Source organism: Zea mays, chromosome 2 (genome assembly GCF_902167145.1).
Source record: "Zea mays cultivar B73 chromosome 2, Zm-B73-REFERENCE-NAM-5.0, whole genome shotgun sequence".
NCBI classification, from domain to species: Eukaryota; Viridiplantae; Streptophyta; class Magnoliopsida; order Poales; family Poaceae; genus Zea; species Zea mays.
Window position 1 is genome coordinate 225951647 of NC_050097.1, and position 15454 is coordinate 225967100.

A 15454-nucleotide genomic window follows, 5' to 3' on the forward strand; every position below is an offset into this window, starting at 1 on the left:
TTATTTACTAGTTGGTTAGGACCCTTAGTCCGAACACCGACAATATCTCATCATCTTCTTTTTCTTGCTGAATTCTTAGAGCTTTGCTCAACGTTAACCCCTGCATTACGAAGATAAACAGTCTAAGTTAAAATACACTTTCTCCGAAGCTGCATCAGAACAAAATAATTTCTCTTACCTTGATGCTAGTATAAGCCAAACTATGAGATTTTTTTCTCTTTTTAACTTGGCTCAACCATTTTTTAACGTCTGAAATCCAATGCTTTGAGTGACATTTGTTACAATCTTTGATTCATCAGGATCAGGTATGCACATCAGCATTTGTTCTCCTCACCCGAAGAGCAAAGCCCCAGACCCATACCCCATAGCTTCACCTTTGTTTTCTATTTCCAAATCTTCTTTGTCAACAAGTTCGCCCCCACCAAGATGCATAAAAAACCAAGATCATCTACTTCTTCACCCGTAGTATGAGTAGCTTCGTCTACATCTTTCTCAAGAACATGGCTCAACCTTTTTAGGTCTCTCTCTCCGCCTTTTCATGCCCTGAAGATCCGCCTCCTTTGGTGGTCTTTTTCTTGTCTTCTTCGGAGGATGTTGAGCCTACGAAGGCAGCGCCTCTAAGACCCAAAATTTGTGGGCTCTCTACTTCTTCCTCAGATGAAGTATTTTTAATCTTCGAGGAATGGTCTCCTTCGTCAGTTTCCTTAGTAGTTAGCATAAACTGAGCCAGTATCGATCCTAAGGGACTTAGAAGGGAGAATGGCAATGGTTATGTCATTACCTCGAGAATCCGTGTACAACCCTAAGAAGTCATTGTAGCACTCTCTCCTTGGTCTTCCCTAGTAGTAGAACTTTTGAAGTTTTCACTTTCTTCTTTTCCGGGCCCAAAGATGGTTCTTTGTCACCCTCTGACTCATCATTTTTTGTATCAGCTTCAGCAGTTTTCTTCGAACTCTTCCCAACACTCTTGGTAATCTTTTTTCTCTTCTCTAGTATTGATAGCAGGATATTCATAATCTGGATACTCAAAACCAATGTCATCCATGATCCTATTAAGACGAAGCTTCCCTCTACCTCTAGAGATAGAGGACATATCTTTGTGTTCCCTGGTAAGAAGTTTCCATAGATTTCATTGCACTTTTCCCCTATAAACCTAAGCCATTCAGCCAAAGGAGCTTTGTACGAAGATTGTTCCTTAAAACTAAAAGATAGAGTAACAACTCCTTCATCCTTTGACTTCACCTCCTTTGACAGCTTCAAGTCTTCAACCTAGTCCAAGTTAGATAACTATTATAAGCAAGTGCCTTCTAAATCAAATCTTGAGATCCAATTTTCTTAACAACCGTATTACAGTCTTCATAGCACTCTTCAGCAGCCTTGTTTAGTTTGCACTTTGGTCATTTTAGACCGAAGCTAATCCTTAAAGGACTCATGGGCACACCTTTGAAGTCCTCGCGTTGTTCGGAGTCAACTTCGACGTAAAATCACTCTTTTGTCCAGTCTCCATGCCACTTGGTTCGATATGCGAGAACCGACCAAGCTGTATCCTTATGATACGAGAAGTTATAACATCTGAAGTTATTGTGAAGGCCTGTCTGACCCTTGGCCTTTGTTTTATAGCGCAAATCATGCACCCTGTAGAAAGCATCATCATATGTACGACCCTCCTGGCTTCGTACAACCCAAATGAAAACACTAAGGCGAACTATGGCATTTGGAGTCAATTGATGCATGTACACCTCATAACGCTGAAATATATTTGCAATCATCTTGTACACCTCATCCTTTCCCGGCATCGGGGTCGCCTCATCCCTAGGGAGGCGCACATTAACTCTACTATTGAAATAACCAAGTCTCTTCATAGATTGCAGATCCTTTTCCCTCAAAGTGGAACGACCAATTTCAATATAGCTTGGCTTCGAAGGTTTGTCCTTCGGAAATTCCGGAGTAGGTCTTGATGATGGCGAAGCCCTCATGTCTTCAGAGATAGGCAGGGTATCTTGTCGTGCCTCCGAAGAGGTAGGTGTGATCAGCTTTGTGATGGTCCAAATCCTAGCCATATGAGTGAACTGAAAAGTTATCTAAAATGATGACTTAACCGAAGCTGGTTTCCAAAGTAGCGGTGGATGGGAAGCTTCAGAGGCACATAAGTTTTGGCAGCAGGTAGTTGAGGGCAGTAAATATGATCCACACTCACCCGCTCGACCGCTTTATACTAAGAAATGAGCACGAAGTGGTGCGAGTCGCTGAAAATGTTCCCGCGCATTACCTTCAGCTTCTCCCCGCTTGTTTAACTCCCAGACCACTTGTTTTTATTAAATTGATATAACTTCTTCATAATAAGCTTCAGGAAAGTGTTTTTAGGATATTCAGCATAAGCCTCTCAATTCTATTTTTTGCGATCTAAGCTCGTTACCAAGGAACGGACTCATCCCGCAAGGGGCTACTGTTGGGGCCTATTATGCCGAAGATCCTCATTCAACCTTCACTTTGGCACAAACAAGTGTGTTTCAGGTACACTTCTATTGACGGACGAAGCTAACCTTCGACCGAAGCAATATATAAAGAAGCTTAGCCTGTGTACACAAGTAGTGAAGGTGCGAGCCGACGTCGGTAGCCTCGGCAACGAAGAAGAACTTCGAATGCAAACCAGCGGAGAAGCTTCCACACTACGGAGGCCAAAACCCACATAGCCAAGAAAGGAGAAAATAAATTGTTGCCCTGATGTCATTTGTAAACAATGTGTCTAAAATTTGAAGGGCATGATTACAATTTTGTACGAAAGCGGTTCGTCTTCCCTATAAATAGGTGAACATTGCTCTGCATAAGGTACCCTTTTCAAGGGTCATCACTTCATGTTGTTTAGCCTTCAAAGAACGTTCTTTCTATCCTGTATTAAGGAGCCGAGTGTATGCTTGTAAATTTGTTTGATACCAGGAGAGATAAAATAAAGTGCCAAGGCATATGAGATGAGTTTTATATAAAGTTCCACATTGTCTTTTCATAATATTTTATTATGCTTCTTTTAAAAACTTTCGTCCTTCCTTCTAACACTCCGAAGTAGTGTCATATCAAAGGACGAAGGTCCTTATATCTAAATTGTGTTGCCTTGATTTTCGATACCTTTAGGGGAATTGAAATTAAGTATCAACACAGATCGTCCGGCCCAGAGCCACGGACCGTCCGCGTCGCCGCAGAGGGCACCGACAAGCGGTACACCCCTAGTGTTTGGTGACAAAATCGGCGCCAACAAATTCGATAAACATAGGAACTCAGAAGATATATCTTTTGTTTTTTTTCATTTTCACAGGTGTGCCTCGTTTGCTCTTATGTAATCTGTCATCTCAATTATAAAAATTTCAGCACCACTCTTGTCAAAAATTGTTCTTATGTCATCTAGGTAGTATTCTTCATCTCAAAAGTGACGTTGCTTGCATTAGGAGGAGTTGACCATATATATCTCACAACCACCAATCCACTTGTATTTTGCAGGACATTACACTCTTGAATATCTTTTGTTTAAGCCAACGTTTGTCATTTTCTTTTTGCTATCTATTTTTATAGGCCAACATTCTTTTCCAATAGTACAATTATTAGTGTGTGAACATATTCCTTAAAATTCGATGTTTCATGTAGCTACTGGGACGAAATTGCGATATCTCATCGTGCTTAGGATGTACTCCCTCCGTTTCTTTTTATTAGTCGCTGGATAGTGCAACAGCGACTAATAAAAAGAAACGGAGGGAGTAATATCCATAATAGAGCGAGTTTCTGTTGCCTGTGACTAAGATATGTTCACCCCTTTTGTTCTTAATATAAAATATATAATAATTTGTAGCCATCCATGTCGTGCAGCAAGGACCGTGACTCTATTGCTCGTGTGTGTCGTGCCATTGAGGAGCTTCTGCTCCAGAACATCACCGCCAACATCACCTCTATCATTGGCTGCCTCATGCATACCATCTTCGGGGGTGTTTGGTTACACCCCGCTAAAATTTAGTCTCTGTCCCATCGAATGTTTGAACCTCCGTTCCGGGTATTAAATGTAGTCGGATTATAAAACTAATTTGTTAGCCGAAGATTAAAAGACGAGACGAATCTAGTCCAGTTGGTTGGGTCTATATTTCATACTCCTATTTAAAAGTCAAACGCTTGATTTGTCCTAGGCTAAACTTTAGCAGGAGCAACCAAACACCCCCTTCATTGAGATACGTCGGCAGACATCATGCAACACCAGTATTTGCTTTGTTTGGGAAGTGCACATTGCTCTGCTTTTCGTGTTGATTTTTTCCAAATAATTAGGATGGATGTAGGTTTGACCGAACAATTTGAATTTTTTTGTTCCTATTTTATTATAAAGGTGGAGTGAATTATTCCGATCTAAAGAAATCATCTAAAATTAAATAGTGTAATAAGGTTTGAATAGGTGATGTAAAAATGGGGTAAGGATGTATTGGTTGTTGACAAAAAAGTGTGAGATAATGAGGTCAATGATAATATATATATTGTTCATTCTCATGTAATTGTTATACACTAATATTTTATCGAATAATTTACATATTGTATAAATGCACGAGAACCGTACTAGTAGATCCATATATATGGATTCTCTATCTTGAAGCTGGATTAGGGTACTCATACTATCTGTTATCGATAGATTTAGAGGATAGATTATTGATTTATCATTAATCACAACAAATAGCGAATCTCAACCAAAATAGGAAGAAAAACGTCCAAACGATGGCAACTCTAAGAGATTAGCTAAAAAGACTAGCCAAATTTACTGATTTAGCTACTCTCTAAAATATATTTTATAGAAAAAGTGTAGACTAATCCAACATACTCGTTAAACCTACAAACTGAATATAGAGTGAAGCAGTATATCCAGCGAAGGTAGAGGCATAAAGAGTCACTAAATTTTTATGGTTTATTAGAGCACCTCCAAGAGACTAGCTAAATGACTCGTCAAACCAAATTTTGGCTAATTAACAGTAAAATAACTCTCCAACAGATTAGTTATTGACTTGGCAAGCTATCGGACTCTCCAAATTAGGTCTCTCACTAGCCAAATTTAGCTAGCCTGACTAGACAAACTAGATAGATAATCTGTTAAAGTGAGATACTATATATATATATATAGAATATAATTTTTATAAAAAGATAAATAGATAATCGAATTGAGAGCCAGAAATAAAGAGTCTTTTAAAGATACTATTAGAGCTAGTTTGGAAACCCCATTTTTCTAGAAGATTTTTATTTTTCTAAGAAAAATTAGTTTATTTTCTCTTCGAACAATAGAAATCACTTAGAAAATAGTGTTCCCAAACTAGTCCTTAGATACAAATTTTTTTCTACTATTAACTAAATTTATGTTTACAAAACCATATACCTAATTTTTTGTCCGAAAAATCAGTCGCCCGTCCGAGGCAAAATCCATTGGAGTATTCGACGTCTCGTAACCCCTGCCTCCCACGCACCCCAATGTCTGACAAGAAGGACGACGAGGCCGGCACCTCAACGCCGAGTGTTGCGGCGGCGGCGGCCCCGGCCCCGGCCCCGAGGCCATCCACCTACGCGCCCATGGGCGCGCTGCGGGACGAGGAGTGCGCTAATCTCCTGGCCCTGGTATCCACCGTCTCGCGCCCGCTCGAGGACGCCGTCGCGGATTTCCTCGCACGCGTGCCCCCCGATCGCCGCCTCCGGTTCGGCACCTCCATCAGCTTCGTCCTCGAGGTGCGTGGCTTTTTGTGACCAGAGACCCTCCCGGCCGCTTATGTCTAGTTTCAGTCGCCGCGTTTCGTTGGATTGCTGGGTTTTCAGGTTTTTAGGGGTGCTTGTTCAAAGCTGGTGGGCGTGGTGGTTGCTGGAGGTCCGGGGATCGGGTTGATTGGGGGAACGATTAGGTTGGCAATGCCAGAGCCTGGCTTATTCACCTCTTGGTTTGACTGTTGAATTTGTGGTTTCTGGATAGGTTCTAGCGGCAATTCAGTGAAACTTTACTCTTTTCAGTAATGACAGTCGTGTATGTGATTCTAGCTGCTTTGTTCGAACTAATTTTTAGTTGAAAATTCAGTGGAATTTTGACTTCGGTCGATCTAAGAATTATGGAAATTAGAAATTAGCTGCAACATTCTTATATCTCATTTAGTTGTCTGTATTAAAGTTTATAAGTGAATTGCCTACCTTCTCCTAATAGCGTCTGTTAGTACGTTTACTCTAACATGGTATCAGAGCCAGAGGTCTTTGTTCAAATCCTGGTAGAGGCTTTATTTGTGCCTCCACCCCTTTATTTCCACGTTTGTGCTTTTCTCTCTGGCTGCACACGTGACTGAGGTGTTGAAGTGTATAAGTGAATTGCTTACCTTCTCCTAATAGCTTAAGCTTTTGGGTTGAAATGGTTAGTGCGTCCACTCTAAAAGTCTGTTTGGGCTGAGGAGGCTTCAGTGGATGTTGATTTTAGAATTGTGGTTAGTCGCATACATAAAGACTAAAGAGTGACAATATAATTAGCTGCTTTGGTTACCGCTGAGTTTTTGTTGGAGTACTGGTATGGAGAATAGCAGTGGATTGTCTGTGGGTCAATTTACTTCGCACAAATGGAAAAGTATCTGATAACTTTCGAAAAAAATAAGTACCAGGTACTCATGAGGTTGTTTGGTGTCATTGTAGTTCGAATCTTGTACTATTTTAGCTTTTTTTTTCTAGTGCTCTTACCATGATCCTGATCCGAAAGTTACCAGTGCAACAATCTGGCATCAACACAGGAAGGGGCAGTGCCTCAGCGTTTCTATGCCTGTGGAGATTAACCAAACCCTCCAACAGCCAATGCACGTGATATCCAGAGTTCTGTCCTTGGAATAAGAAATAAAAATCATCTAGTCAGCCAGGCATGGAAATCTATATGCATCATGATGTCTTCTTACCTGTTAGTTGGTATAATCATTAGGCTAAGCTAGGTTTTCTACGTTCTTTTGATCATTTTTTTCTGTAAAGTATAGCTTTTGGTTCTTTTATCCCACCAAAGGTCATGGGAAGTACGCGTATTGTTCCACATGTCTTGTAGTTTCAATATAATAATAAAGGGTAGCGAAATGCAAGTTTTTTAACTACTAAAAATAATTCAAGGTTGAAATAGAGTAATAATATCTCTTGAGGTTTTGTTGCTTTTGTTTCATTTATACAATTTTATGAGTTCTCCATGGCAAATGTTATATTTATCTCATCTGTTTCATATTTGAATTATTATTTTTTTCTGTCTTAGAGAATTGAAAATAAGAAGACACGGACACAAGTGCCTTCCAGAGCATATAGGCTCGATTACATATTTTATATCACCATTCCCAAAGCTTAGCATCATAAATTTCTTTGAATCATATATAATAGTCCACAGTTCAGGCTTAACTAGTGTGTTGATAAAAAAAAACTAGACCGATGGGAGGGACAAACCTCCTGGAGATTTTTTTTTTTCACACAGAGCCTAGACTCTTGCTGGTCCATTAAAGGCCCGGAAGGTTGTTTTTTTTTCACACGCGAGAATTATCTCCCTTTGGCGGCACCGCTCATTGGGGCCAGTAGCTTACCGGGTTTATTGGATATAGAGTTTGAGCCAACAAGCCCTCCTTTTTATTTTTTTCTAACCCAGCAGGCCAGCATGAAATTCGCAGCCACAAGGAGTCAAACTCAGGACCTAGAGCGCTATTTGAGCTCTGATAACCAGGCTTGTTTGCATAATGTGTGGATTCTAAAGGAAGTGCTGTTCTAGGCAAGCACTTTTCTGGGCCTTTTAAGTTTTAACCCTGAAGGACCTTTGTGCTCTTCTATCACTGAAATGAATAGAAAACTTGCAGGCCAGAAGTTCACAGTCCAATTGACATTCTATTCTTCCTTGAATTTATTATCTTAGCATGGCAGTATTAAAGCCAGACATTAATTATGTTACTTTTTCTCTAATCAGGACAAGATGATGCTTCAACCTGCTGAGCGTTTAGTTGCATTTGCAATTCTACATCAAGGTTATTCCTCACAGTTGGCAAATCCATTTCTTCCTCTTTTAATAAATGTAAGCTGTAAAACTTCTCTATTCCTTTGTTATTCTGTTACAAGTAGTAAATCTGTTGGCATATGCATTAACTAAAGCAATAACTGAACGAGAAACAAAGGTCTGTAGACCGTGACCATGTCATCCACATTTTATTTTTCCATGATATTGACCTGAGGCCTAATATCTGGTTTAACCGATGGATTACTTAATACTAGTACAATGCTCATGCGTTCCGACGGCACACAACCATATTTGATACACATAAAAAATAAATTTAATATCAAAATGAACATATGGTCCATATATTGGATATTAAACTAATAAGAACAAATATTACACTTTATCTTAGCCAAATGGTCGAGAAAGGTATGAGTTGAAAAGGAGTCCGACCCCTTTTTTTATCGCTTGCTCGGTTGTTCGTCTTCCTTTAGCTAACGAGATGGTACTATGTAGGAGTGCTGCGCTGCATGTGACTTCCTGTCGTGTTTGGCTTGGGTGGTTTCTCACGGCCCATTTTTGGTGTAACGGTTCATTGGTAGGCGAGAAGCGGGAGGGAGGAACCATTGTTTTCAGATCGTCGTCTGATCGATGCTACTGGGCGATCAGCCGATTAGTCGCGATTAGGCGACGATCAGGGCGATTAGTCACCCCTAATCGTCCACCTGGTCGTCCTGTGTATTTCCAGGACACACACACATACACACACGCACATATATAACACTATATTTATTTTTTTTCTCGAAAGCGTAGGAGAACTGTGCGATATTATATTAAAGAAGAAGGACAGTTACAGAAAAAAACAACTGAGGCGCCTATGGCGGCCAGTAACAGGCATACAGAAACCCATCCATGTCTAAAGAAGAAACTAACACAAATTACCACAATGCTAGCTAACTAGCAGGGATGCCCGGAATGGGGGCGGTGAGCAAAGACAACTTCTTTGCACCAGCCATCTCCCATAGGTGAACCTCCAACTCAACTCTTCTAATAGCATCAGCAATACTGGGGCTCTTATTGTCAAAAACACAGCCATTGCGTTGCTTCCATAAGGTCCAAACTCCCAGAATGACTAGAGAATTGAGGCCGTCCCTTGCAATTCCAGAGACTTTGGTACATAACGTTCTCCACCATTCAAGAAAAGCACTATCCTCAGATTGGGGGGCAAGAAACTGCAGGTTCACTTGAAGAAGCAATTTAAACCAGAATTCTCGAGCAAAGACACATCCGATCAACATATGGTCCAAGGTTTCTTGATCCTGGTCACATAGTGGACATCTCTCTGGATGGTCCATACCTCTTTTCTGCAGCCTGTCTGCTGTCCAAACCTTCCTGTGTGCGACCAACCACATAAAAAACTTGGTTTTTGGAGGAGCCCAAGTTTTCCATATTCTATGAAAAGGCTCAAACTCAGAAGATCCCAAAAAGAAACCCCTATATGCTTCCTTTGAGGAGAACTTTCCGTTTGCAGCTAGACGGAAGAAATGTTTGTCTTCAACTTGAGGTCTTAAAACAATTGAGTCAATTAAATCCCACAAAATGAGAAATTCATTGATAATTCCAACCGAAAGAGCTCCTTGAATGTCAGAAATCCAGCTCTGATTAGAGATAGCATCCACCACTGTTCTCTTGCTAACCCGTCTCTTAGGAATGATCCCAAATAATCGAGGGACTAACTCTGCAATTCTGTGACCCGATAACCACCTATCAGTCCAGAAAAAGGTTGTAGCCCCATTACCAAGCTCAGTTTGCATAGCCATGGAGAAGAAATCTTTTACCTTTTTAGGGACCTGGATAGCAAGAGAGGCCCACGGGCGAGATCTATATATGAAACTGCAAGTCTACAACTTACTAGACCATGACCAACAAGCCAACATGTCAAAACGAGTGTCAAGACAAGAGCTCTGAAGTGAAGACATGAGCTTTGAAGTCTGAACTCCGAAGACAAGAGTTATGTGGAGTGTAGACTGAACTGAACAAAAAAATGAGAAAAGATTGGGAGACATATACCTTCAGACGAGGTGCTCATCTCCAGTCCCTGTGTGTTCGAGCCGCCAGTGTAGAGAGAAGGGTGTCAAAGGGAGAGAGAAGGGTGAAGAAGGGAGCTGCCAATCCTGGAAGAAGAACAGCTGTCCTGGTCTCCGGGGTACAGGTTTGTAGGGAAGAAGAGACGTGGGATCTTGGGGGGCGGCTAGCTATATTAATTATGGGCTAGCCAAACACGTCTTTGGAGAACAGACTGTTGGACTACCCTGAGTATCGCGACTGATCGCTAACCAGCTGATTAATCGTTCCATATCGTCGACTAATCAGACGATACATACGATCAACTTATATGATCGAATCGAACGCCTTGATCGAGCTAAGAGTACCGATCAGCCCGACTAATCACGATTAGTCGTACGATCTGAAAACAATTGGAGGAACAGACCTACACGCTTCACATGTGACGCATGACGCACAAAACTGGTGCTTTAAAGGAGTAGAGACATGCTGAGCTGTCCATTTTGTCGTTTCAATTAAAATTGCCAAAGAGTAACTACATTCAGTTATTTTTCTTTTAAGTAAATTATGATTTTGCCAATTGCCGTTGGTAATTGAGCTGCAGCTTCAGCAAACCCCAGGTCTAAGCTGTAGTCTCACTATCCTATATACTAAAGTGACATGGCTGCAAGCGAATGCCATCCAGTTCTGCCATTAGCAAAATAAGTTATGCGTAAAAACTTTGCTTCATATGTACATTTTTCTATGTTTTGTTGATTGTTATCACTATTCAAAGGGTTGAAGTGTACACACCTAGTAAATGGTTAGCCCTACATGAATATTGTCCTGCGATTTACTTATTGTGGCTTCCTTCTTATAGAGCCATGTATGAAACTTGTTACCTTGCAAATGGAACCTGTTGCAAAGTGTCTTAAGTTTAGAGGTGTGATGTAATGTTATTACCAATCTGCATAAAATGTTACCCCAATTCAGAAATTGGCTCTATCATCCTTTTGTTTATCATCGTGCTTAACTGTGTTGCTTTTTGCCCATAAGAAGACAAGTTATTGTTGCTATTGTTCTTCTGTACCACACCAATAGCATAATCCAATGTTTTGAAGATGTTGTGCCTTTTGAAGTACAACAAATCATGTAAATGTTTGGGCTTTGGAGTCTTTCATGATTTGTTTGTTTCTTGCAGGCTGCATGTGATGAAACTTCTGAGGAAGCAGAACAAGCATTTCTCCAACTTCTGTTAAGTTCGACTAATGGGGACAACATTGAGGTTATGTAGTTGTCCAACTACATATGATGATTATTTTGGAAACATTACATGAATTCAGGCTGCATGAGTGTTGACATATTGCACAACATAGTGATGAAACATGGCTATATACTTTCCTTCCCTAAAATATAAAGATGAATTACATCTGAAAATATAAGGCATGTTTTAAGGTGAACTTTGATCATTTATTCTTGCTACAAGTTGGTACCAATTTAAAACTATGACCTTACAATTCCGGTGATACCACTTTTATCTAGTTGAAACCTGCAAAGTTTAATTATTAAAATACACACACCGTATAATGTTGGATGAAGTGGTGTAGATGATCTGGAAATAGCAAGGAATAAAAGCGTTTGTTTGCCATTAGATGACAATGCCAACATTCTGTATTGGATGACTTGCAGTTGCAGCTGGCAATTAGTGAGTGGTTACTGCACTGGGAGATGTTGTTTTCTACTACTCTGCTAGCTTATCCTCTAATTCTCTACATTTTATCACCTGTATAAAAAAAAACCAGATAACATCACAGTCCAAGGTGGCAAGACTACCTTGAAATATATGTTTGGAATTTAGGTGTTCTAGCTTGAGAAAGATTAGGGGGTGAGATATTTGGTTTCTATGTTTAGGGTATTGTAACTGGACATAAGTTACTAAAGTTCACCATTAGTTTCTTGTCACCTTCCTTACATGCATCAGAAAATGGTAGATCTGCTGAGGCAGTTCTCAAGATATACTTCACAAGGCTGTAGTAGATCTCAGTTTGTACATCTTCATAAAAGATATACTTGGCGTTTTATGCTAACTTTGCTTTTCATTGTTCAGGTTCTAAAGCAGTCTGCTGTCGCTTACTTGAACGGATCTGATTATGCATCTCAGGTAGATGATTGTGATGATTGTACCTTCATACAATTATGAAACTTAGTTGATACACTTGGTAGGACAAATTATGTCCAGTATATGCAAGATTAATTGTTAAGATGGACATCTATTTTTTAGGTCTTTTTGCCAAGAGAACAGCTTGAGAAACAATGTTCCTATGATGCTGCACGACCTCTGCCCTTCTCTAGTAATTTCAGAGATGCCACTGTCAGAAGTACTATTCCTGACCCAGATGTTCTCCAAAGCTTTGGTAGTTCATCAGAGTATGTATAATTACTACCTGCTTGCAATGACTGATTGGGCATCCATACTTTGGAATTCATTTTACTTCTACTGGTTTGATTATGAACCAAGTTCTTTCATTATTCACAGGCTGTCCTCAATAATACCAAATAGAGATGACATGGTTGCTACTTTACTTCAACAAACATCACTTAAAGGATTGCCTCCTCAATGGATACGACCCTCTCCACCAAGACTTGAAATTTTTGAAGGGGAAGTAAGTTCAAATTTAAGATTTTTTTCTCGACGGGAGTTCTGCGCATCATTGTATTAAGAAGAATTGTCTATTCATACACAAGTTTTATTTCTGAACATATGTATTTATCTGTGAATGTACTTATGTACAGTTACAGTGGCTGAACATAGACAATAACCATGAGCTACTATGGGACAGTACCATGTGTGCAGACACTAGCCGAGGTGCTGTGATTCGAGATCTGGTCGAACAAGCTTGTAAAGCTCCACTTGCATTGGCCCAGCATGAGGTTTTTTCTGCAACCTTGTTCTCAAATGGATATGCTGATAATTTAGTTTACTAAAATAGTACCTGATCAGTAGGATTTTGCGTCATTTAAAGAAACGCGGGTTTGTTAGCGCTTTGAATGTTTGTCCATTTGTTTTTACTCATTGCATTGTTACGTCTATGATTTATTTAAATATTTTCTACTATAAAATAATAGAATTAATTGTCTAAGCCCTTCATGCTATTTATTTAGTCAGTCCTTGTTAATTTGGGAAAGGTCCTATTTGTGCCCTGTTGGAAGAATGAAACCCTAATAATTCATGGACTGCAGTTTTAGTACTACATATATGGTACTCCTAATGGGCTGGGCTCTAGGTCCATAATACACACATACAAGATTCTAACACTTTCGCAGTCGAAACCCTAGCCACGATAGATATTGAGACTGGACCGAAAGTCTGAGAACAACGAAGCGTGAAGACCCCCAATAAAGATGTTGCCAAACTGTGAGCTTGTCGGAACGTGATGAACACGAATGTCCTCGACAGCCACACGCTCACGGACGAACTGAAGTTCGATCCCAACATGCTTCGTGCGATGGTGCTGGACGTGGTTGACGGAGAGGCATATGGCGTTGACGTTGTCGCAGTAGACAAGCGTACTCCTGTAGAGGAGATTATGGAGCTCCTGGAGGAGCTGGCATAGCTAGCTCGCTTTAGCCACCCCATTAGCAACAACCCCTATACTCAGCCTCAGCACTGGAGCAGGAGACCACGAGCTGACGCCTGACGCTTGGAGGACCAAGAGATGAGGTTGTCCCCAAAGAACACCGCATAGCTAGAGGTAAACCGGTGGGTGTCTGGATACCTGACCCAGTTTGCATCGGTGTAGACAACCAGCTCATGTATGGAAGATCACTGAAGAAGCCCATAATTGAAAATACCTTGAAGGTACCGGAGGATCCACTTGACCACGCTCAGGTGTGGCTCCCAGTGATCGTGCATGTAGAGATAGACATGTTGGACGACATTTGCAATGTCGGGCCTGGTGAAGGTGAGATACTGAAAAGCGCCGACAAGGCTCTGGTAGGCAGTGAGGTTGGTGACATGGGCACCATCAACAGAGAGCTTTATCTACGTGTCCACCGGGGTCGCATATAGCTTGCAGTCTAGCATGCTAGTGCGCTCCAGGATATCTAGGGACGCTGCTGGAGAAATAGGCCATCCGGACGACGTTCAACAACAATTCCTAGAAAGTGGTGAAGAGGATCCAAATCCTTCATTGTGAACTCATGCTGAAGGGTTGTAATGATCTGGTGTAGGAGGCCTGAAGAAGAAGCAATGAGCACAATGTCATCAACATATAGGAGAAGGAACACGATGTCACTATCATGCCGGTAGATGAACAGAGAGGTGTTTGACTTAGCTTCAGCAAAACCTAGCGAGAGCAAATAAGTGGTAAACTTGCTTCAGGCCATAGAGGGACTTGTTGAGTTTGCAGACCAGGGAAGGGTGTGCAGGGTCATCAAAGTCGATTGGCTGGCTGCAATAGATGGTCTATGTAAGAGTCTATGGAGGAACACATTCTTGACATCCAGTTGATGAACGGTCCAAGAGCGAGAGAGGGCCAGTGAGGGAATGTCACGAACGGTAGCAAGCTTCACCATTGGACTGAATGTCTTATCAGTCAACTCTAGGGCGCTGAGTGAAGCCCTGGAGAACCCAGTGAGACTTGTATCGGTTCAAAGAACCATTCGCCTTTGGATTATGTGCTCAGACTCACTTGCTAGTCATCACATTGTCGCCTGGGCAACGGGACACCAAGTCCCAGGTGTGGTTGGCAAGGAGGGCCTGCCACCCTTCCTCCATAGCGCGATGCTAGTGAGAATCGACAAGGGCCTATGAACGGAAGATGGCATGATGGAGACCGACAGAGAGGTTTTTACGAAGAGGAAAAGACGGTTGACAGGGCAAAGAACCCTAGCAGCTTGTCGAGTCACCGTTGGATGGATGTGGCGAGGGTCTCGATGAAGAAGAAGAGGATGGTACATCACCTGACTTAGCCCGAGAGCAAGTGAGGTACCCGCTCGTGCATGTCACTGATAGACAAGCACAAGGTTGGCATAGCGGGGAGGGGCTAGACTCGGTGAGGGCATTGGGGAGGTGATAAACAGTGATGGATTAGGGAAGCCACAAACAAAGTTGGGGTCGCTAGGACTGCCATGGGCTGGGCCGTCGGGGAGGCACACCGGTCGATCGAGGGCGGGAGGACAACAGGGGGGTCTTGGTGCATAGGGGCCCTAGGGGCATTGGTGTTGCATGCGGGAGCAATGTAGGTCGAGCTACAAAGAAAGCCAAACTCAGCGGTGGAGTTGGTGGTGGTGCTGTAGGGGGATGAGAAGGGGAAGTCTGTGTCGACGAAAACATGATGGGAGATCAAGATGTGATGAGTGGCGAGGTCAGGCATCGGTTTCCCTTGTGCTCAGGGAGTACCCAAGGAAGACACAACATGAGGAGCGGGGGGA

The 15454-nt window shown here is 41.7% G+C and overlaps 1 protein-coding gene and 1 pseudogene across 2 annotated transcripts in view; one reads left to right on the forward strand and one right to left on the reverse strand.

Annotated features, from left to right (window-relative positions):
• Positions 1 to 5388: 5388 nt before the first annotated feature.
• The window catches only part of LOC100277650 (uncharacterized), a 29303-nt gene continuing 19237 nt past the window's right edge, over positions 5389 to 15454 (forward strand). Inside the window, exons 1-7 of one of the 2 annotated variants that reach the window (XM_008669484.3) lie at positions 5389 to 5733; positions 7955 to 8059; positions 11223 to 11306; positions 12129 to 12182; positions 12303 to 12448; positions 12558 to 12684; positions 12815 to 12952. In XM_008669484.3, the coding sequence (XP_008667706.1) occupies positions 5482 to 5733; positions 7955 to 8059; positions 11223 to 11306; positions 12129 to 12182; positions 12303 to 12448; positions 12558 to 12684; positions 12815 to 12952 (906 nt within the window). In that variant the 5' untranslated portion in view covers positions 5389 to 5481. 2 annotated transcript variants of the gene reach the window in all.
• LOC111590955 (uncharacterized) lies at positions 8267 to 8411 on the reverse strand (annotated as a pseudogene).